At 45.9% G+C, this 22,934-nt stretch overlaps 1 protein-coding gene across 1 annotated transcript in view; it reads left to right on the top strand.

Moving 5' to 3' along the window:
- Positions 1–22,934, top strand: part of LOC147899890 (uncharacterized) — a 124,310-nt gene that overhangs the window by 52,523 nt on the left and 48,853 nt on the right. Inside the window, exon 3 of the mRNA XM_087377483.1 lies at positions 12,749–12,836. Coding sequence (XP_087233609.1) covers positions 12,749–12,836 — 88 coding nt within the window. The remainder of the gene's footprint in view (positions 1–12,748; positions 12,837–22,934) is intronic.

The raw sequence follows: 22,934 nt of genomic DNA on the forward strand, positions 1-22,934 counted from the left end.
GGGACATCTCTTATCATTAGAGATCTATTCTTTTATTAGTACAGCTTGATGTATTTTGGGGTCCCGATCTCCTTGGCGACGATGACCTATTCGGCAATGAACTGCTAGACCAGCTCATCGACGAGCTAGTCTTTGTGCTAATCAATGGCTAGGCGAGAGACTGAGGGCCGAGCGAGGCTAGAGCTGAGCGGGGTTGAGGGCTGAGGGCTCAGCGATGGCACCACAAGCACGCTTCTCCTCACTCAACAGAAGTGACACCTTTGCATATTATAATCTTAAGGAATACCACCTCAGCTGCAGTCACCACAGATCTGTTGATCCTGTGCTGATTTTGCCTGACTTGAGGAAGTCTTTTCATGTGCATGCGGATGCTTGTGGTAAAAATGGTATTGGAGCAATCCTCACACAGGATGGGCATCTAGCTTATGAGAGTCACATTTTACAGCCAGCTGAGCTACATGTACAGATTTATGAGAAGGAGATGTTGGTTGTACTTCATGCTTTATCTACTTGGAAGAATTATCTATTGGGAGCTGATTTTACAGTATAGACGGATCATCAGTCTTTGTGCTACTTTTGAACACAATCTAAGCTGTCCGAGAAGCACATGAGGTGGGCGAACTTCTTGTCAATGTATCATTTTCAGATTGTACATGTTCAAGGTAAGAAGAACGTGGCTGCAGATGCTTTGTCCAGGAAGCCACAAGTTTCAGCTGTGACCATTGCTTATCACAATGAGTAGGATGTAATGAAGGATTACTATGCGTAAGATCAGTAATTTGCTGAAACATATGACCAGCGAAATAATGAAGAAAGGCACGAGCATTATTGCTTAAGGATGGGTTTATGATGATGCATGGCAGGTTGTATGTAACTAAGTAGCTAAGGCAGATGTGAAGTAGAGGCTTTGTAGGACAGGGCCCTGGTGGATCGCATTGTTGGACTCACCCCGTCAAGAAAACAGGTCAAGGATTGGCTTCAGGCAAGCTTAGCCCTAGGGGCTGACCACATCCAGGAGGTCACGATCTATAGGAAAGGAGTCTTCCTCATGCAGCTGAACTCCCCCGGTCACCATGGCCCTCATGTCGTCTATCTCCTTCCTTGGTACCATGGCTTCACAGTCGAGGACATGGATTCGACTCATCAGTGCCACGATTCCCAGTGACGCTCCGCTTCCTGGGGATTCCGAAGGAGTACAAATCTACTCTTTCTTCCATAGGGAATTGTTTTGGCATAGTTCTAGCATCTCCGCCATAGATAGTGGCTTCAGTAGTGACAGACGACGGGGTCCCCCGCCTCTGGGTTATCGTAGAGCATCTAGAGTCCCTTCCAGAGGAGATCCTCCTAGAGACCTTAGACGGAGGCAAGTTCAGACAGTGTGTGGAGATCTCTAGCTTGCCTGAGCAGTGTCTTCGGTGCAGACAGATGGGTCACCTGGCACAGGACTGTTTGGTGGGTAGGGCCCCTCACCAGAGACATGAGCATAGGAAGGCTCAGCGCCCTCCATCGGCCAGGCTCCAGCAGGCTCAGACACCTTGGGTCGAGCCCTCCCAAGGGACTTGGACCAAGGTGGAGAAAAAGAATCCGTCCAAATCAGCTCGAAAAAACAAAAGGAGGAGAGCCAGACTTAAAGAGTGCGAGAAGGCGCAGACTTCTTCTTCCCAAGACACAGGGAAGGGGAAGGGGAAGGTGCCAGCGGAGTCCCTGGACCGGACACAGATGGAGGAGGAGACATTTTTTTATTTCCCCTCGGACCCGTAGGTGACAGCAGAGCAGAGTACCCAAGTTCCTGTTCAGCAGGGGTTTGGAGCCCCAGTAGAGTCGGCTTCGGAGGTCTCTCCGCCTCCCTCGCCCTCTCCTCCCGAGGTCGCTCCCCCTGCCTCCCCCCCTGATCCCGCCCCCCCTCCCCCCAACTGATGTTACTTTCACCTCCCACTCCCCCCTGCCTCTCCTTCTCCCCCCCTGCCCCCTTACAGCAGCCTCCTCCCCCCGTGCCCGCCTCTCGTCCTTCCTCGTCTCAGCCTACGGGCAAGGGGGTGCCTGAGTGCTATTTGATGCGGCCTAGCCCTGGCTTTGCCTCCTCATAGTCAGGGTCATCGGGGCCCTTTTCTCAACTTCCAGGTCCTAAGCCCCGCCCTGGTCATCCTCTACCTAGAGAGTTTTGGAGGCTGGGACCGTGGAACTACCTGCTTGCTCTGGAGGTGTTAGCCCTGATTTTACAGCCCCGAAAAGGGGTTCCATAGGAGTGTACAGCTCTCGCACTTATCCATTCTAGGGATTTCACTTCTCAGCTAGTGGGGAGGAGCAGTGGACCTGATGATGGGGCAGCAGATGTTCAACATGATGGAGTGGCGGCTAGGCCTGCAAGGGAGGGAACTATGGGTCTCCCATGGGAAGACCGCCACTTTTCAGTTGGGTTTTTCTGCAAATAGACGGGACTTGGGAGCAGCTATTTGTGTGCTTCGCCTAGGTCCTAAGGTTCAGCTTAAGCAGGCATCATACTGGGCGCTACAATAGTGCTCGGATAGGCTTGGAGTCGAGGCCTCCTTCTTGATGCAGTGGGCCATCAAGGTAGGCATCGAGCCAGTTACGCCACTAGTTCGGTGTCGAGTGGATTTGACCCATTTAAACCACCAACGAAGTCACAAAAGTCAGAGGTTGTAGTGTAGGCTTCTTCGCACAGGAGAGCCTTGTTTTCCACCTCCCCCGCCTCCCCATGAGTTGGACCATGGTGAATTGGAACGTGCACGGACTTCATGATCGGGCACATCAGCAACCTCAGCACTTGTTACTTCGCTAGGAGTTACAGAGAGCAGTGGTTGGCAGGGAAGTGGATTTCCTTTTGGTACAGAAGCATATGTTTTTTGCCTTGGACATCAAACGTAGGCACCACCTCCTTCCTGGGAGAGGCCCAAAGATCTGGTCTCTCGCAGTGGGAAGGATTGGAGGGGTTTGCATTTCAGGCTCGCAAGCGGTTGCATCAGAGGTGTATGATCAGGAGGAGCTCATTATAGGTAGAGCAGTATGGATGGGATTACGGATGGGAGATTCTAGGATTGGGATCCTGAACGTGTATGCCCCAGCTTGTAGATAGTAGCATCTGGCCTTATGGAGGCACTTGAGCGATTGTCTCCCGGATGTAGACTTGTGATTGTTGGAGGGGACTTCAACAATCTTGAGTTCGGAGAAGGCAAACAAGGGGGTGCTTCTTTCTCCGAGATGCCCGTGGGCGGGAGCAGTTTATCTTTTCGGTCTACCGGCAGGGACTCCTGGAGGGAGGCTGAGTTCTCCAGGACCCCTAGCAGTCTTAGTTTCTCCTTTGGCCAGCACCAGTATGATGGATTGCTTGAGAGGTTGGATAGGTTCTACGTTGAAGATTGGGCCATGCATAGAGGTGGTTCCATGGGCATTCTTGCAGGGACTACCCTCTCAGACAACTCGCTGATTGTGCTTCATTTGGTGCAGCCCCATTGAGGGCTCCCACAGAGGGGGGTTTGCATCCCAGATGTGTTGATGGAGGAGGAGGAGGTGCAGCAAGTCATATTGGAGATTTGGCAGCAGCTAGAGGACACTCCGGAGGGTGGCTGGGCATCCTGGACAACCGAGGCGATTCAGAGGAGTAGTGAGGAACTCCGCATCCAAGCTCTCCACTGTTATTTTTCCCTTCAGGAGAGAGAGAGAGCTTTGAGGCATGACTTAGTCTCCATAGAGCGTCTCAGGGAGCAGGACACGAAGTCCCAGTGGCTTGCTGACAGATATGAGTGTGCACGTCTGAAGCTTCAGGACACGGAGTTGAGGAGGGCTGAGTATTCTTACCATTCTGCTCGTGCTTGTTGGGTAAAATAGGGGGATAGGATGAGCCGCCGGTTCTTTCAGGCCACAGGGCCCAGGTCGGTAGGTGTCCAATTGCAGAGATGCTAGCGGTAGGGTGGTTTCGGACCCTCATGAGATTACGGAGTTGGCTTCGGATTTCTATCAACACCTTTTTCAGGTTGAGGAAGAGTCCCCCTAGGTGCAAGAGGCCCGCGAGGCGTATGGGAGCATGTCCCAGCAGTGGTCTCTCAGGGTGTGAGCAGCCAATTGGATTCTCCCTTCACAGATGACGAGCTTCGGGAAGCTCTCACGGCACTTCCAACTCAGAAGTGCCCAGGGGAGGATGGGTTGTCCCCGGTCTTCTTCAGGAGCTTTTGACCCTTTGTGCACACCTCCCTTTGGCTGGCCTTTTAGGAGATCTTTGACTTAGGAGCACTCCCACCGTCCCTCAGCAGAGGTTGGATTTGTTTGATCCCGAAGGGAGGAGATTGCTCAGACATTCGACAGTGGAGACCGATCACTCTGCTAGACACCGCATACAAGGTCTTAGCCAAGGTCTTGAGTTTGCGGCTACGACCCCATCTAGTCAACATCATCCATGACATGCAGACAGGTTTTGTGTCATCCTTCTTAGATTCCTGCTTCTGTCCACCTTTGAACCCAGAATTCCTCCCCTGCATCAAAGCATATGCCATGCTAGCATTCTTGATAAGCTGGGACATATTGGAGACTTGAGTCTTCGTGCAGTAGTTTCTCAACTCCTTAGGCAGCCCGCAACAATATTTCTCAACCTGCTTAGTGAAATAGACAAGCCGGTAGGAGCTCCTCTATGTTATGACAATTATTGGAATTCAGCTCATGCCAAGCATTCAATATCCACCTCAAAAGTCGTGGTAAGCCACGCAACTGAGTGAGTGGGGGCATGGGGGAGCTCTCCGTGTGGTGGCTGGCATGGTGGTGGAGATAGGAAGGCCAAGTATGGGTGGTCAGCTCTGAGTGGGGGGGGGGGGGGGGGTATGGCAAAGTCGTGTATCCATGAGACAAATTCTAGTGGGCCTAGTAGATAATCCACCACCATGTGGGAAGCAAGTGAGTCTCCTAGAAGATGGCCATCTGTGAAGGCCATTAAAGATGATCAGGTCGTGGATTGCCCCCGGCTGAAGCAGATGTCCTCCATATCCTGTCACCTATGGGGCATGTGCAGAATGCCTAACTATCCCAAGCTCAGCTGCCCGGGACTATGTGTGGGTCTCTGTCATCACCTGACAAGTCACGTAGGCCCACCTGTCTATTTCCTGTCGGTTCATTAGCAGGAGGGTGTCTCCCTGTCTGGAAAACTCCGTGATGTCATCATGGATCGTCTCATATGGGTTGTGTCCATCTATAGTGACCTCTCGTGCATAGGATGACGTGTCTGGAGGAAAGTAGCACACTGCAATGAAGATAGGCTGAGCATCTACGAGCTGAACTCATATCCACATGTGTCTTGCATGCTCCTCTCTCCAAACCATAGATATGAGTGGTCTCAATTGTGATCTGAAAAGGACAGCCACTCCACGGGAGCCTTGGACTCCACCATCTCTTCTCAACTATCTTCTGTGAGCTGATTCCTATGTATATCCAGCTAGTGTGGGCAGCCCTCGCTCCGGACTCTCATGTGTTTCGGTGTAGAAAATTATGTCCCTGTCAGTGTAGGTCTCCAAGAAACCACTGGATCAGACCAGAGGGTGCCATTACAGTTCCATACTGTCATTTTCAGTCCACTATGTGCACTCATCCCGTGGGCCCGACACTGTCACAATTCACCTTCCTCTTTCTTCCCTTTCTCGAATGATCTTTTTGCCATCTCTGTATGCAGCCCATTTCCCTTCCTGTCTTGCTGCCATCACTTTCACCATTCCCTCCCTGCGATGTTCCTGCTGTAGGAGGGTGAGATCATCATCCAAAAAAGTCTTGGTGCCTTTTAGAGCTGCCCTCATGCTCATCAGTGTGGATCTGTCCTCCTTGTTGGTACGGAATCTTAGTATCAGTGGCCTGCTTGGCACATCTGCTTTACCCACCCTCCAGGCTGTCTCGCAAATTAGGTTGACCCCCATTTTAGTGAAGAGAATGTGGGTGTCTGCCATGGGAGTGTCCCCCATTGGCAAACCTGTAACAAAGTACATCCAAGGATTTGCTGTCCCGTCTCTTGTCCTCAAGGGCATCTGAAATAATCTCTTTTTTGGGGGTAGATGTACCCTGCTTGACCATGTCCTTCCATTCTAGCATTTTGGCTTCACCTATGCTGATTTGTTGTTTCAGCTCAGCGTGCTTCCCTTGCATTGTGACCTGCATGGCTGCAATATCTTTTTCTGAGGGTAGCATTCTCTGTTTTGAGCTCTTCCATTGCCTTGCATGTCTCTGCTGGGGTCCCATTCTGTCTTTTATCTGCTGTAGTTCAGTCTCTAGTGCGTGCACTTCACCTTGGGAGCTGGTGTTGGCGGCTGTCCACTCCAATTTGTCTTTCTCCCATTCTTCCTTTCTGGATTTCTCCTTCCTCCACTCTGTTTGCATCTTGCTGCCCTGTTTCTTCATTTCATTGAGTACTTTATCCACAAGTATTTTCTCAGTCAATAAAGCCACATTTGTGGCTTCGAGATTCTCTACCTTCTCAATGAGGGCTGTGCAGACCTTATGAAGGCTGATAAGAACACTTTCCGCAACTTTATTGCTTCTTCCAGATGAGTAGATTGCCATGGCAACATCTAAGGCTTGTTTCCCCCATTTGTCCTCCACACATCCTCGTGTAGGCATAGTTGCAATCCACTGTTTGCTGCCAGTTTGCAGAAATATATAAGAAAGAAGAGATATCTCACATTATTTTTGCTATCCCTGGGTGATTTCCAGGCCTGCTGATATATTTTCCCATCTCTCCTCGTTTGCCTCAGTGTTGCATTGTAGCTATTGACTGTTTGGGGTAGCCTCTTCTGCCTTTTCTTGCCTCTGTTCTTGATTTTTGCAGGTATGGGATAGATGGGCAAGGTGTTTGCTGCTTGCTGTTAAGGGTTTGCCTAAGACAAATGGATGACGGGGGGCGGGGGGGGGCGGGGGGGGGTGCTGCTGATGAAGTCGAGGGTTGGAGGTGTGGCTGAGAAGACAAGAGGCGCTGGAGGGGGTCGCGAAGCAGGCTGGAGAGTGTCACGAAGCAGACGGGGGTCTGCTAGGGGCTAGCAAGGGTGTCGCGAAACAGGCAGGGGCTTGCTAGGTGCTGGCTGAGATGTCATGAAGCAGGCGGGGGCCTGCTGGAGGCTGTTGGAGGTGGTTGAAGGTGGTTGGGTGGTGTAAGAGGTGGCTGGGGGTGGCATAGGTGGTGGCGAGAGAGAGAGGAGCTGACGGGGATGATGGAGGAAGAGGATGGCAGAGCTGGCCGGGATGGACAGAGAGGCTGTTGGGGATGGCGGAGCTGGCGGGAGAGGTTGACGGGGTTGGCGGAGCTGTTGGCGAGCTGGACGGGCTGTTGGACGGAGTGGCTAAGGGTTGGACGAAGGGGCTAGAGAGAGAGAGAGAGACCACATCATCTATTCTCTCCTCTTGACACATGGCAGATAAGACTTAGCCCTTAGGTTAGAATATAACCAATTGTAGTTAGTTAGACTTACCTCAACTAGCCGAAAGTCTGTGGTTACAGTTTAAAGTACATTTAAAGCCCAAATTGAACCCTGTCAAAGCCCGAATTTCACACAGTAAAAGAGCATGTTTTGCGTATATTTTCAATACATTTGTCTCAGTTTAGGACCTCATTTCCAAGGCCAATAACTGCACTAATTTCAGTCTCATTTTGAAGGAAAAATCATCATACATTCCAAAACATATCTGAATTTTTTAGTCTTCAACAATAGGTTTACCCATTCAAAGCAACATTTCAACAACAATCCTGAAGAGTTTTGGTATTGTTTAGCAGGGTCATCAACAAATTGGAAAATATCAACATCAGACAATAAGATGTGGCATCTTCATCCACACATATCATCAGCTGATGTCAAGTTTAATTTGAAGAGACATGGCGGTAGGAGAATGCCAAGCTAACAAGGAACGGAATGGAAATATGGAAAGCATAATGGAAAGGCAAAATGGAAAGAAAATGAAAGAACAACTGCTAGGCAATGCTAACCAAAATACTCACATGTAGATAGCTTGATGTTGACTGATGTAATAGACAATAGACAAGTACAACACTATATAGTGTGACATTGGACTCTGGAAAGCCATAGTGTATATGGGATAACTTCCAATATGACATGTGGCATGTCTAGGACTCACTAGACTATAAAACACACCTAGACCACCTACACTTTGGCTTCATATTCCAACACCCCCACAACAATGCAGAGTATCTATAACTGCACCTGAGAGTGCAAGAGTATGGGTTGCAAAAACAGTCCCGAAGCGAAATACGCAGCTCAAAACACTTACTAAAAGTGCACCTTGGCCCGAACCACTTGCAAAACAGTCCACTGATTGTGTGGGCAACAAGCTAGAGATGACAAAGGAATGGAACTGAGTTGCTTGGAGCTGAATGAAGCTATTGGGAGTCTTTCTGAACACAATACTCGTGTAGGGAAGAGCCTGGAGAAGTATGGAGACACCTGGAGCTGCTGGAACACACCCGGGAGAGGTTGGAGCTGAAAAGGGTTCAAATCTGAGCAAAAACACCGAAAACTACTCGAAATCACCTTCCGACAAGTCGCACGGACTCCTAGCACTGTCACGCAATTGTACGGACAGATCCGTATGGACGTACAGACAAAAAACATATTTTTTTTCCCCCTCCTGAAATGATACAGGACAGGTTTGTTTGTATGCGGGTAGCTCAGAAATTTAAAAAAACATCGAAATCGGACCTCAAAAGGTCAAAAAACAGACGCTGGACTATTGGAGCTACCTCAAACGAAAGTTGGAGAGCTAAATGTGAGAACCAAGAACACGCATTGGAGCACCAAGCTTGTGGGAGTCTAGAAGCAAGCGCGGGAATGGGCTCTAGAGATGGAAGTGCTCTGATACCAAAAGTAGGAACAAAGTGGAGACAGGTTGTGAACACAAGTGAGCAAGAGTGCACACACAAGAAAGCTCCAATAGAAATGTTCAAATGAAACAATAGAAGTACTTGGTATATATAGTACCCAAGTACTATTGGTCAACCATAAGGTTGACTTTATGCCTACAATACCATATCTTTGTAATCTGTTACAAGGATCATATTGAATATCTGCTTTAGGCAGCACAAGACACCCACCCATCTTAAAGCATGCCCTCTCATGATATCTAGGTGAAAATAGGAAGCTGTTAAGAGCACAACATATGATAGCAATACAAATCAGTACAAGAAAAAGATACATTTAATTCAAAGTTATTGACATTGTCAATATCACAAATTCACCCATGGGCTTCAAAGCTATACATGCAAGTCCTAAGCCTCACATCGACAGCCTCATCCTTTTCTCTCTTACAAGAATTTCTCTCGACAAAAAATGAATCAAATGCCAATGTCCAACAAGACATTCGTTTTATACAAATGGAATACATCATGTAAAACAATATGTTTTTGTGAGCCAAATTTGATGCCACACATGATGATAAAACGCAATGTCTATCAACATGTGCATCTACATTCCACATGCAAGACAGAGAAGAGAAATGCCAATCATTATCAACTTGAAAAATCGGATACACATGGCATTCAATACACTCAGCATCAAGTACCAACATTGTGCCACATTGCCAAACTATAGCTTATTTTTGTGCAATCCACAAAAGAGGAACTCTGGAACACTCAATAATAAAAGGTAAGGATGAATTTGACAACTACAATCACATCAAAGGGAATTTGTATCGACTTTGGAACTATCAACCTCAACAACCACACAACTCCATGGAAGGAACACAGTGAAAAATCTTCCTACTCAAAGCATCAGATACCCTAAGATGGGTAATCAAATCGGTCTAGGAGAGTTGTTAACTCTGTGGTAGCAAGGGCCAAAAGCCAGTCCAAAGCAATGAAGATGCAATCACATTGTGTGTGCGGAGTAGCACCAGGTTCTGCTTGCAATATCTTGAGCTTGAAAGTATGTGCGAGGTATCCAATAGGATACAAATAGCCAAAATACTCTCTAGAAAAGATCTGATCATACTTGCAAATCATGATCTAGAGACAGAAAGACTAAAAGCCTACACTTTTTGAGGTCCCCTTCAAAAAGTGTGGAGACCTCAAGAGACCCCTCTATAAAAAGTGTAGAGACCTCTAAGAAGTCTCTTACAAAAGGGGTCCCATGCTTGAGGTTCCCTACAAAACGTGTAGAGACTCTTACCCAAGATGTCTCCTACAAATGTGGTCCCACCCTTGAGGCTCCCTACAAAAAGTGTAGAGACTCCTACCCTTGACATCTCCTACAAAAGAGGTCCCACCAAGAAGTCCCTATAGACCCCAAGACGTCCTCTACAAATTGTGTAGAGACCAACATGTATAAATTTCTCTCAATGGAAAGAAGCTCCCACTCTTTAGGGTTTAGTCTTCATTTCAATTTGGTGTTCATGTGCCACCTTGGGTCGATGCTTCCTCGACACTATGAGAGCATGCTCTAACCTTGCAATCTCCCATCCTCTTCCCTTTACTCCTCCTCTTCCCTTCTTCCTCCTCCTTCTCACCCTTGATGGAAACACAATCATCTGGATCTATCGTCTAAGTGGCAATGGCCCTCATTCTCTTGATGTCCGCCGAGTAGAGCTTGCACTCATCCCTCAAGGAGAGATCACCTCCTGTGATGGTCTTGGGTCTCTCTGAAACCAATTTTTTGCCTCCTTGGCTTTGATACCATGTCAAACATAAACTACATAAGGGAATATAAAATAACCCTTGAGATCTCACGCTGGTCTACATCTCACTCAATGTTTGCACACAAGCATGAATTGACTCCCATACAAACCTGAAGATAGTGAGATATGCAGCCAATGTGTATTAAGTTGTCCACAAATAGGACCAAAAAGAGGCCTTATAGCCTACACCCCTTGGACAGCAGGGACCTGCTCCACCGGTGCCTGATCTGAATCCTCTAGATGCTGCCGAATCTCCTTCTTTTTCCTTCTGCTGCATGCCTCTTGAACAAGGGCCTCAGTGGCTTTGCGAAGGAGCTCACCAAATACTCTTTAACACTCATTTGTTGTAGGTGTTATGCACCTTGGATGTGCTCTATACCAAATCTAAGAGCTGCCGTATATACTCTCTGCAAGTATTTATGAATGCACTTTAAAATGTGTTTTTTCTCTCTGAGCTGATGTACCCCTTTGCCCCCTTTATATAGAGGGCTGATAGTCCTCTTAACTTGCCAACTGGCTTGCTTTACAGACCAATCTGATGGCCGAACCCTGGTTTGTGGTCGCCAACCTGTTAATGGTGGCAGACCACCTGGCCTTCGCAGCCGAGCTGTTTTGGCTGACCAGAGCTCCCAATGGGGCCTCTAAAACTTCCATATGCCACACTAACTTCATGATATGTGATATAAAATTTATCATTTTCTACTTCACAAGAATCATCACTAATTTGTGCTTCCTATTCACTTGTTTTTCAAAATGTCACATGCAGGCTGTCAGGTTGACAATGAATATGCCTTGTACAGCAGCCATAGAATCCAAAAGAGCTAGAGATGAACTTTGATGACGCCATTGTCCTAGAAATTTCCTACCAGGTTCGTGAATAGCCCAACTCATCTAGTGCAAGCAGCATGCATAGATTTTCTTGGGAATCCTTGCCAGGGGCTGCGGATGTACGCGCGTAGAGAGGAGTTTGCCAATGCCGCCTCTAGGAAGCTAAGACCAACAAAGGACTATTACATGGGAAGACTCATAGATCATGCCAGAAATACTGCTATTTCATGTTTATGCAGGACACAAAAAAAGGGATCTTACAGTTTTGGAGAGACCCATGGACAATCTGAATGTGATCGAAAAATTTACTCCCATTCAAGCTTGAGCTTGTTCTGAGTTGATTCTGCCAAGCTAGCTTGTCCACATGTTGACAAGCACTCTGCATTGTGTTGGTTTCTTTCACAAAGGAGGATCACATGAGACACACATGAATCAGCAGATGAATCAGTCCATGATACAAATTCTCACCTTGTCCTCCATATGTATGTCAAATTATTGGCTTTGCAAGACTCAAGTGCAATGCAAAGATGAGTCAATGGTGGACAGTTGTAACTTAATTACATCAAGAATAAAAGGAACACACACCTATCATGAGGAAGAGGGGTACTTAAGCTTGGAGCCTTTGTTGTTGTGTCTATTGGGACTGCTACTTTAAAGCATTCATACTCCCTCGTGTTATTCAGGACCTTGCTTGATATGATGCAAAGGATATAGTGGCATAACTACATTGTGTTAATAGTTGATTTGCACAAAAGGTAATAATCCTTCTTGTGTCTTGCTTGTCAGTGGCCAATGTCCAATCAGGAGCCAGTCTTCTTCATTCATTGCTTCTTTTGAACTTCTTCTAGTCTTTGTTAATCAGCTTTGAAGGGCCTTCTAGTTCTTACATTCCTCCAGGCTTTTCAGGTACTCTGTCAGGGCTTCCGATTATCTGTATTCAGACTCCTTACATTATTTTTATTGCTGTGTTCATTTTGTTGGAGATTCTCCGTTTGCAGAAATGACATGTGAGGGCATGAGCAGTCATCATATCACGTGGTAGATTGAACCTAGTTTTGGAATATCAGGTCCTTAGCTTTATTTACCTGTACTTTACAGAGACAATAGTATGCAGCTAGTATCCTTGTATCATGGAGTTTCAGCTACCATGCATTGGGAGAAGTTTCATTTAGTTTTCAAATTCCTTATTGACAGTCAATCTAGCGTTTGCTAATCCACCTTTTCCACTATGTAATAAGTCGCACACCATGGTTGGCAGGAGGATAGGAGTATGATGATGAAGCGGAAAGCTGCTGTTACTCCAGCCACTTTGGGGAAGCGGACTTCCAAGAAACATGAAGAAACTGGTATAGATGCTTCTTTGCTGCATAATTACATTTTTCAATCAAGTAAAAACAATAAAGTATATTTCACAAGTAGAGTTTCCCGTCGCTATCTAGGCAGATTCACATGGGTTATTGCAGCTTTACCTAGAAGCATTTCAGCTTGAGCCCACTGCGGCTGAGGCTCGTTCAGGCTAAGCAGAGCAAAGCTCTGGAGCGTTGCTTGATGCTCAAGAGGGGGGTAGCACCTCCACTCTCTCAGTACAGACAGGCTTAGGTATCTAGAGGTCGCTTGGTGACACTGCATGTCTCAACCCCAGGTACTAAGTGCTGACAATTTTTCTGCCAACAGGACCTCTATGATGAGTGTACTAGTCACTCCACACAGATGATACATTGATATATGGATGGACTTGTGCAGATGATGCACATTATGGTATGAGCTATACATGCCTATTTCATTATTGTTTATTTGCTGTATTTTTAGCAGCAAACTAAATGGTTTGTTGTCTCAAGAGGGGGGTAGGTATATCATGGGGATGTGGAATTTTTGTATGTAAATAAACCCGTGAATACTTTGTCCTTGGGGGACTGGCCTAGAGGAAGTGCTAAATTCCTAAAAGCCCCTAAGATTCAATATACAATTGATCAAAGAGTGGGTTAGAGGTATTGATCATCTGGCAAGTCACTTTGCCACGTGGCAGTCTAAGTCTTTGCATGTGCTTGCATGCTTTGCATATTTGAGTCCAACCCTCTCTCACCTAGAGGGTGGAGAGTGCATGGTCTCCTGTCTCTAGCTCAAGTTTGGGAGTTGATGCTGGTGTTACACGAAAACTTTGTCTTTTGCAAAAGTCCAAAAATAGGTAGCTCATGTAACCCCTCTGCTATGGAGTCCAACGAGAGATGGGGTGTAGAAAGAGCTTTCAAATGCAACTATTCCCATGCAAATCGGGTAAAGGGTCGTGGAGATATGTAATTAAATGTAAATTTGTTGGGCCAAACACCGGGGGTTAGAGTGATTAGCACAAATGTAGGGATGATGTTTCAGTGTTGACTTTTGGTCAACTTTGAGACTTTCAGAGAGTTGGAGATAAGGAGTTTCTATACTTGGAGTTTTGATGGGCTATGCCTAAGGATTTGGTGTAAGCTTCTTCTGTGGAGTGAAATAAAAAACGATGGCATGGGCTTTCTATCCTTCGATCATCTGTCCCCTCCTTCACCCCTGCTTTTATGAACATCTAAAAAAGTAAATCATTTCACATATTTGGTGCGGTGAGCGTGGAGGCGACCTTGGTCATGAAGGGGAGGCACGCAGCTGTCAGTCGTCAGTGCGGTTTTGTCAGCCTATTTGTCAGAGAGAAGCCTGTCAACGTTTGTTCGTTAGCCCGTCAATGGTATTCTGCGTCAACCTATCAACGTCAAGTGCACAAGCATAGGTGATTTGTCAGCGGCGGCGGAGATCCCGTTAGCGCCCTGTGTGAACGTCCCATTACCTATTGAAGATGATAGCTTTGATAGCGAGCATCCCCAGGATGTGCTTGCAAGATCTGAGAAAAAGGGTACAAGCGTAAAGCTTATTTTGACGAAACATCAATATGAGGAGCTTCTCCACAGTGACAATGGCATGGTCGATCGAGTGCTTAGCGCTATTGCAGAAATCCCGTCATGTACAGACACCTCCATCGTCCTTGCTGATAGAGCCCGTTCGTGAATCCATCTATCTGCAGATTGCGTTAGGGATCACCATTTGGAGATGCCAACGCCTCAAGATTCTGTCAATTAGCATATTCTATTAGAGACCCTGCCAGTTGAACATTCCTTGCAAGGATGGAGGCGATGCAATTGGTCTTTAAGTTGTTTTTCTCTCTGGACTCTTCAAATGCCATGTACCACACAACTCCGCCCATAGATTATCCGGCATACTTGGCTTTTCTTGAATGTTCTTCTGAGGCGTTTGAGTTTGGAATTCCTGTGGCGATTGTGATAGGGCACATGGATGGTAATGTTGTGAGAGATTAGAGCTACGAGTGGAGACAGTTTGTGTTTAGTCAAGGGAATCAGATTTGGGGGTCTTTTGGTTTTTCGGAGTTGTTGAAGAGCGTGCTGTGTGTGGTCGGGGTTGTTGTCTCCCTGTAGTTGCGAGGTAAAATGGTGGAAGTACCGATCTTCCAAGGTAGAGAAGGGGAAGATGTTGAGGCCTGTCTTAGAAATTTTGTGAGGGCCAGCCGTATGTCTGGGTGGTCAGAGACTTCTTCGCCCGGATTTTCTTGAAGGGATGGCTTTGGCTTGGCATAGGACACTACCAGAGGCAATAAAGAATGACTGGGGGGCTATTACTGATGCTTCAAAGAGGAGGTTTGGAGTGGAAGAATCTCCATATACTTTGTTGGTGCAAGTGGATCAGCTGCATCAGTTGGAAGGAGAGTCAGTTAAGAGTTTTCAATTGCGCTTTGAATCGGTATGGGGCAAGTATGAGGCAGCTGTTGCAAGGGTTGTTGCTGCAAAGGCAAAGGAGGGCCATGGACAGGCTGAGGGTGAGCCAGTGAGGCCACCTGTACTTGTGCCCATCACTGGGTTAGAGCACTTGAAACTGAACAGGTTTCTGGCATGCTTGGATCCCCAACTAAGGAAGAAAGTGCAAGGGAAAGATCCTCAAAGTTATGCTGGTGCTTTGCAGGTGGCTCTGTCCAAGGAGAAAAATAAAATGTTGGAGGCAGAACCAATTGTACCCACATCACTTCATTCAAAGGGTCCCAATGCACCAATAGTGGTGGTGAATCAAGCAGTTGATATACCTTCTACAAGTGGCAGCCAGTTGGAAAAGAATATGGAGAGAATGATGGCTGAGTTTAATGACTTGAAGCTACATCTTGTGCAAGTCCCACCGGTGAGTATCCCTAGGATGGAACCAAGGATCCCATGGGATTGTAGTAACATCATTTGCTTTGAATGCCATGAAAAAGGACATGTAAAGTATGACTGTCCTAGATTGCAAGTAAAGAAAGAGAATGATAGGCCGATTACTTTGTTGGATGCAGAACAGGAAATTGAGGAGAATGAAAGGAAAGAAGTAGAAGTGTTTGCAGAGAATTGTAGTCATGAGGATGGATGGATAGTGGCACTGATGAAGGCCATAGAGAGAAAGTATATGAGAGGAAAAGGAAGAAAAGGAAACCCTCTAGGAGGAAGATGGGTTTAGCAAACTTCTCATTGGGCCAGGGGGTGCCGGACTATGATTTCATTTCAGATTTACAAGAAGTGAAGGCAAACATCACTATTCCCCAGTTACTTGCTGTTAGCCCTGCTCTGAGACAGCAATTCATGAAGGCAGCTAGCACTCGGAAGCCAAGGAAGAAAAGGGGTGGAGCAGATGCGAAGGAAGTGAGTATTGATGTGAAAGATCAGATTCCAGTAGTGACAGCCATGGTTAATGGTATGCCTGTCAAGAAGGTTTATGTGGACGGTGGTGCTGCCATTAATGTGATTAGTGAGCGTACGATGCATGAAGTTGGCATGAAGATTAATGCTCCTTCTCCATATAAGGTAAAGATGGTAGACAATTCCCGAGCAAAGGCTTCTGGAGCTATCACAGATGTAAGGGTGGATGTATATGATGTGGCAACTTTGTGCACCTTTCACATTCTTCCAACCAAGCCAGATAAAAATGAGTATCCGATTATATTGGGAAGGCCTTGGTTGCGTCAAGTTGGAGCAGTGCAAAAGTGGGCCACGGGGGAATTGATTTTCAGAGATGACACCAAGAGAGTGAGACATAGCTTGAAAGATGGAAAAAAAGAGGTGATGGAAAGTAAGGAGTCTGAAGAATCCTCTTATACAAGCTATGGTGAATATGATACTAGAACAGAGGAGACCGTAAGTAGGAGAAGCTGTGGCATAGCTTTGATCACATGACAGAGAAGGGTGACGGGGGTATTGCAAAGAATGAGCACGGGCTGGCTATTCAATGAGTAAGCACACAGTTGTTTTGAGATCGAAGGCAGAGTGGTCTTTGGATAGGTGGGTGCTCGGTTGTAGCTACAGACTTTGGCTATTGGGAATTGCAGAGATGGCGGGCTGCATCACATGGGAACATAGCTCACCAAAGACCTATGTGAATCTGATAGGAGCTTGAAGGCAGCTGGCTGTAGTGTATCTAGTGCTTGTTGATGATCATGGAAAAGGCCTTGCTTGTGGCAACGGGTCTATGGGCAGCACATGACTTAAAGTACTAGGCTTCATGCAGTCCAAAGGTGCAATTCTAAAATGAAGATGGCATACTGTTGGTCAAAGAAGGAGCTCTTGTGATTGTCACCATACTTGATTATGGATCTTATTAAAGAAGATAGTCTGGTTTCATAGGAGGTGCCTATGTGAAGTACTTGATTGCTTTATGTTGCTCTTGGTGTGGGTTCTCTCACAGAGTTGTGGCAGGTTTTGATAGAGCATGTTGTTCATGAAGTTTGCTCATAGGCTATGGGGTAGTAGTGTTTGATGGCTATGTGCAAATTGAAGATCCGGGATTATTCGTGGATTTTGTCAGGGAAGATATGAGCATGGTTGTTATACCTCGAGCAATCAGGATGTGTTCATGGTAGTTATGCAGTCGTGAAGTTGTCATTTTCTGGAGTTTTATGGTTCATGGGTCATCTATGTGTTTCCTGAGCTTGAGCTCAGTTGGTAGGAGCTTGTGTTGAGTTGTGTAACCCACTGGGTTGCTAGGTTGTTTGATTTGGGAGAAAATGTGGCCAGAGTATGAGTCTGTATCTGGAGGTGTGTAGAGTCAAGGAGTTTCAATGAATGCCTTTTGCCTTCTGATGGTGTTGTTCACTTGTTTTAAACGTGGATGAGGGTGGCTGTGAAGGTGGATTGTGCTCTACTGCTTTTGTCCATCCATCGTGTGATCTCAGCACTCTATTGCATATGTTCCTTCAATTGGTATCAGAGCTGGAGATCTGGCCCCATCGCTACTACACTCTGCTCTAGTCAATATCATGCCTGAGAGCTGCTCAGTTCTAAAGGTGCTTCATCGTTGCCTTCCTGATTGTGGGCTATTGCCTATCAAAGCTGCTGCATTTGTGGCCTTCCTTTTCCAGGTCGATGCTGTCTCGACATGTAGGCTCTCCTCTGAAGTTTGAAAGATCTCTTTGGGCACTCATGAAAAAATTGAATGTATGGATAATCTTCAAACGGTTTCTCTGTTGTGCGATGGTGGCTGAAGACTCCAACATATTTCTTTAGTGCGGGATTCATTATGTAGATATTGCAATCAAAGGAAGCTGCTCAACAAGGATTTGTGGCATGCTCTTCATTTCAGTGAATGGGCTAAAAGCCTAGTGTGCCTCTGATCGTCAATAGCTGCCTCTGATTGTTGGATCAAGGCTGATGCTGCGTGATATTGAGTTATTATCTCGTCACTGTCAAAGGAGAGATTGATTGTTGATATGGCATTGTATCAATTCCATCAGAATCAGCGGGAGCGCTATTCGGCTTTCATTGTTTTTACGGGGCAAACCGTGCTGGAAATTGGAGACAATATTTTTTCAACATCAGCAAATCTGTTCAAACTGCTAAGTGCTCCGATATCGCACATGTTAGAAGAGCAGATGACAAAATAGGAAAAACGCACATGCTGTAGTGCCCAACATAAGAAGAAAACGTCGATCAAATGGCAGGAGCAAATATGGAGCTTTAAGCAAACTGCTACAGCTTGATTGGAAGTGCCAAGATCCTTTCGCTACAAAATTGCAGGCAAATTACAAGTTTCAGAACTGCAAGCCGATTAGAAAACGTCTTTGCTTGGCTCTAAATTCAGTCACAGCATCAATCGATGAATTAGCTGCTCCAATCAAAATCAAAGGTTGCGGTATCTAAAATTTGGGATTTTATGTTCTTTGGTCAAAATTGAAGCCTCCCTTATGTGAACATTTGGGGCTTTTGTAAGAATTGCAGACATTTTGCTACATTAAGTGAAACTGACAGCTTTAAGGCCCTCTACTCTGACATTGGTGACTTCCCAATTGGACATTTTGAGAGTCATGGGCTGATTGCCCTTTGTAGCTGCTCCCATGGACTTCACTGACATCTTTTGGGGCATTTTTGCCATGAGCTTCATCGACATATCAGCGACAGGGAGGATGTGCACACTTATGTGCAAGCAGCTACTCAGGGAACATCTCTCATCTCAAGAGATTGCATTCATTATGTATTCATTTATATGTTTGAGAGTCAATGGGTGCTCTACATAGGTTGTCCCCCAAAATTAATGTAATGAAGGGTTGTTGAGTGTTATTGAGTCAATAAAGGTTCTTAGCCTTGGATTTGTCCCCCTAAAATGATGTAATCTTTTCTATTTTTCATGTCTGACTCCCTACCATCTGTTCTAGAGTCAGGAGGGGGATGTACTGTGGGAGCCATGTATTGGTTTTGATGGGTTTTTTTATCGAGCCTGGCATATGAGTTCCAGGATGTTGGTGCATTGGTTTCCTAGACCTCTGAGTTGGTCATGCATCCATGTTGAGACATGAGCCTTTGAGTTATGTTGGGACGTAAAGCCATGAGAGTGCTTAGTCCAACCTCTGAACCATGCTCAAACTTCAGTCTCTGAGTTGGCATGGCAGCCATGTCTAGTTCAGACATTGCACAAATTAGCAGACTCCGTCATTGTCATGTTCTGTTCTTGACTCCATTCCAGTAGTCCCTCACCTTCCCTTCATGGGGGGGTGTTAGAACATGAAGTCAAGTGTGAGGGTGTCCTAGAGTCCTAGGGTGTCCTACAGTTGTGTGGGTGTGAATGTGTCTAGTAGGTGAGCAATTAGTGCCACCTCCTAGAGTTTGGTGAGTTTGGTGTGTGAGGTGGATGTCTAGCGACCTCACCTATGATGTCAGAAGAGAAGGCTGCCCAGCTTATAAAATGATGCACTTGCTTTTAAACACATCGGTTTTGTGCCTCAATCGTGTGATCTCAGCACTCTCTTGCATATGTTCCTTCAATGCTGAATCCTCAATTGGACTGTCAAGAAAAGGAGGCATCCTTGGACATGTTAGATGGATTCCCTCAACTTTTTGTTACATATTACTAGTAGATGCGAAGAGTTACTATGGTGCAGCATAAGATTGAGCTAAAGCCAAATGCTAAGCCAGTAGTACAAAAGCTCAGGAGGCTGGAAGTCATTCAAGCTGATGCTTTGAAGATAGAAATTGAAAGTTTACTAAGGGCTGGCTTTATTTACCCTATGAAGCAGTCAGAGTGGGTGTAGTGGTTGTTGTTGGAATATGAAGCCAAAGTGAGTCTAAAATGGGTGTTCTAGGTGTGTTTTATAGTCGAGTGGGTCCTAGACATGCCACGTGTCATATTGGGAGTTATCCCATATACACTATGACTTTCTAGAGTCTAGTGTCACACTATATAGTATGGTACTTGTCTATTGTCTATTACATCAGTCAACATCAAGCTATCTACATGTGAGTATTTTGGTTATCATTGCCTAGCACTTGTTCTTTCATTTTCCATTTTACCTTTCCATTATGCTTTCCATATTTCCATTCCGTTCCTAGTTAGCTTGGCATTCTCCTATTGCCATGTCTCTTCATATGGTATCAGAGCTATGTTCCTAGCCCTGTTCTTTCTTTCCCTTTCCCTTCCAAGAGGTTGAGGTGAGGGAGGCCAATGAAGCTACTCTACCTCCTCCTCGTTGGAAGGCTGCCCTCTTCTCTCCCTCCTTGAGCTCTCTTCTCCACGCCATGATCTGCTACCTCTCTTCTCCTTCCTTTAGCTACATCTTTCGGTGACCTGCAGACGATGTGATGCTAGAAGCAGAATCATGGCTTTGTGTCTTCAGAAAAGTTGTAGAGGACCTTGAGTACTACAAATTTCGTTTTTACATCCTTGCAATCCGAGTTTTCTGTGAAAAGTTATGGCCCTTGCAAGAAGTGACAAAATTAATTTCTACGCGCGAATTTTGTTCTAGAGCTCAATGATTTGACAGCCCAAGCATGATGCAACCAGCTCAACATGGAGCTGTCCATCCTCTTCATCGTTGACCTTTTCTCCAGCCCACCATTTGCTCCTTCTACCCGACATTCTATTGGAGCTTGCTGCTCCGAGCTTCATGTGAGCTCCAAACACTTCCCAACTTCTTTGATTACCACCCAATTGTCCTCGGTGCCCGAGCTTCACTTTTGACCGACTCTACGAGTGCTCGTGACACCTCCAACCTCTTCGTTGATATCGGTGACTCTCCCTTAGCCATTTTGAGAGTCACTATGTGAGTGCTCCATCTAGCTACCCCATGGACTTAACCGACACATCTTTTGGGGTATTCCTGCCTAGCGCTTCTTTGACATCGTCATCATCTCGCAGGGATGTGCACACGTTGATAAGGAAAAAAAAGGAAAGACAACCAGAAATTATGTACTTCACCACGTCAGATAGCTGAGACTTCATAGGGATCAGCTGCAATGTGGGCTCGTAGATGATGAGCTTATGAGCCAGGTTCCAAAGCAGATATCCAGAGCACACAAATAATAAGTCAATCTCCCACGCAATTTGACTAGAACACACACACAGGAACACACAGACTCTTTGGAAGAGGGGAAAGAAGACTTTGGCTTGTTGTAGCTCTGTGTCAACCAAGAGTTGTTCATCCACATAGTCGTTTTTTGTATGACAGATCAACCACACATGATGTATCTACAACACCTCCTTTCAGCAGCTTGTATAAGTAAAACAGCTCGTACTTATGCTTCTCGTATGGAATCCTCATGCACAAAGAACCCCCAAGAATGCTAATCCATCGAGTCATCCCCTCCACCTATAGATTCATGAAACCTCAACAATCAAAGTTCCTATCATGACTTCCGTTCAGTCACTATTGCATTTGCACACAAGCTGTACGTCATACTCAGAAATGTAAGCAGCCACATCACGAATGCTTCCAGCCCAAAAAACTAAGCGACTTGTACTTCATGTTGATCAGCCTGTTAGCTCTCCACTCAGTTAATCGTCCATCAGCCCTGTTTTTTTTCAGATCATCACACCCCGTTGACAGCCCGTACACAGCCCAATTGCCCTCTCAGATTGTCACAACCCTTTACACCTTGACGCACTGCTTTTGTGCAACACTTTGAAGCCCATGAACCATCCGTTTATCGGCCAGCAGATCCTTTCCTCTCTCTTCCTTTTCCGCTCTCTCTCCCCAACTCGATCTCTCTCGCTCATCAACATTTTCCAGCACTCTCTAGTAGCCGCCATCCCACGCATCAGCCCACTCGTCAGCCAGAGCATCCCCAATCCTTGATCACGTAGCCACCTTGCATGCATACATTCCCTTCCAGATTTTCCAGCCACGTCATCACGTAGAATTTACCACTCTTCCATTTAAAAAATGCAAATATCCCCCCAAGGCACATTAAATGCACATTTTGGACCTTTAGTCACACAATTCCCCCACACATTAACATGCACATTAAGACTTGCATGCACCCTCTTAAACCCACATGAAAAGCCCCTTGACATGGGCACCAAAACATATCAAATTTCCGTAACATGCAAGGCTGTGTTGACTCAGGAAAATATAAAAAAACCCTTCATGACTTAACTTTACATGACCCCAAAAACATTTCACTTGACCACACATTGGATACCCTTGCTCTGGAAGTCTAGTACAACCACATTGCATTTCATCATTTCCCATGAAGTCCCTGCAAAACATACTTTATTGTCTAAAAAAACTATGCATTAATCCATCATGCTTGTGAAAGAAAAATCCACAAATGCCAAAAGCCCACACCTACCCTAGATGTGTACAACTATGTGCCTACCCACAACTATATACAGTGCTGAAAAACTTGATACAGGTTTTGTCCTATCATTTTGCCCATCCCCAAGTCTGCAGACATTCATGTCTTGCAGATAGGGGTATATAAGATTTGCATTTCTTCAGAGATATCCTCATCCATGAGGTCTTTCGGCTTGTCTGGTTTCATCACAGTAGGTCCACAGCTGCCCACACTCATGATCCTATGAAAGTATTTCTTTAGTCTGAAGCCATTGACTCTATTCTTATGCTGCTGATCATCCAAATTCTCAAGTTGATATGAGCCATTTTTGAATTCCTTCGTCAC

The sequence above is a fragment of the Dipteris shenzhenensis genome, chromosome 7, assembly GCF_047967505.1.
Source record: "Dipteris shenzhenensis isolate YYH24624 ecotype China chromosome 7, Dip_SZ_1.0, whole genome shotgun sequence".
Taxonomy (NCBI): domain Eukaryota; kingdom Viridiplantae; phylum Streptophyta; class Polypodiopsida; order Gleicheniales; family Dipteridaceae; genus Dipteris; species Dipteris shenzhenensis.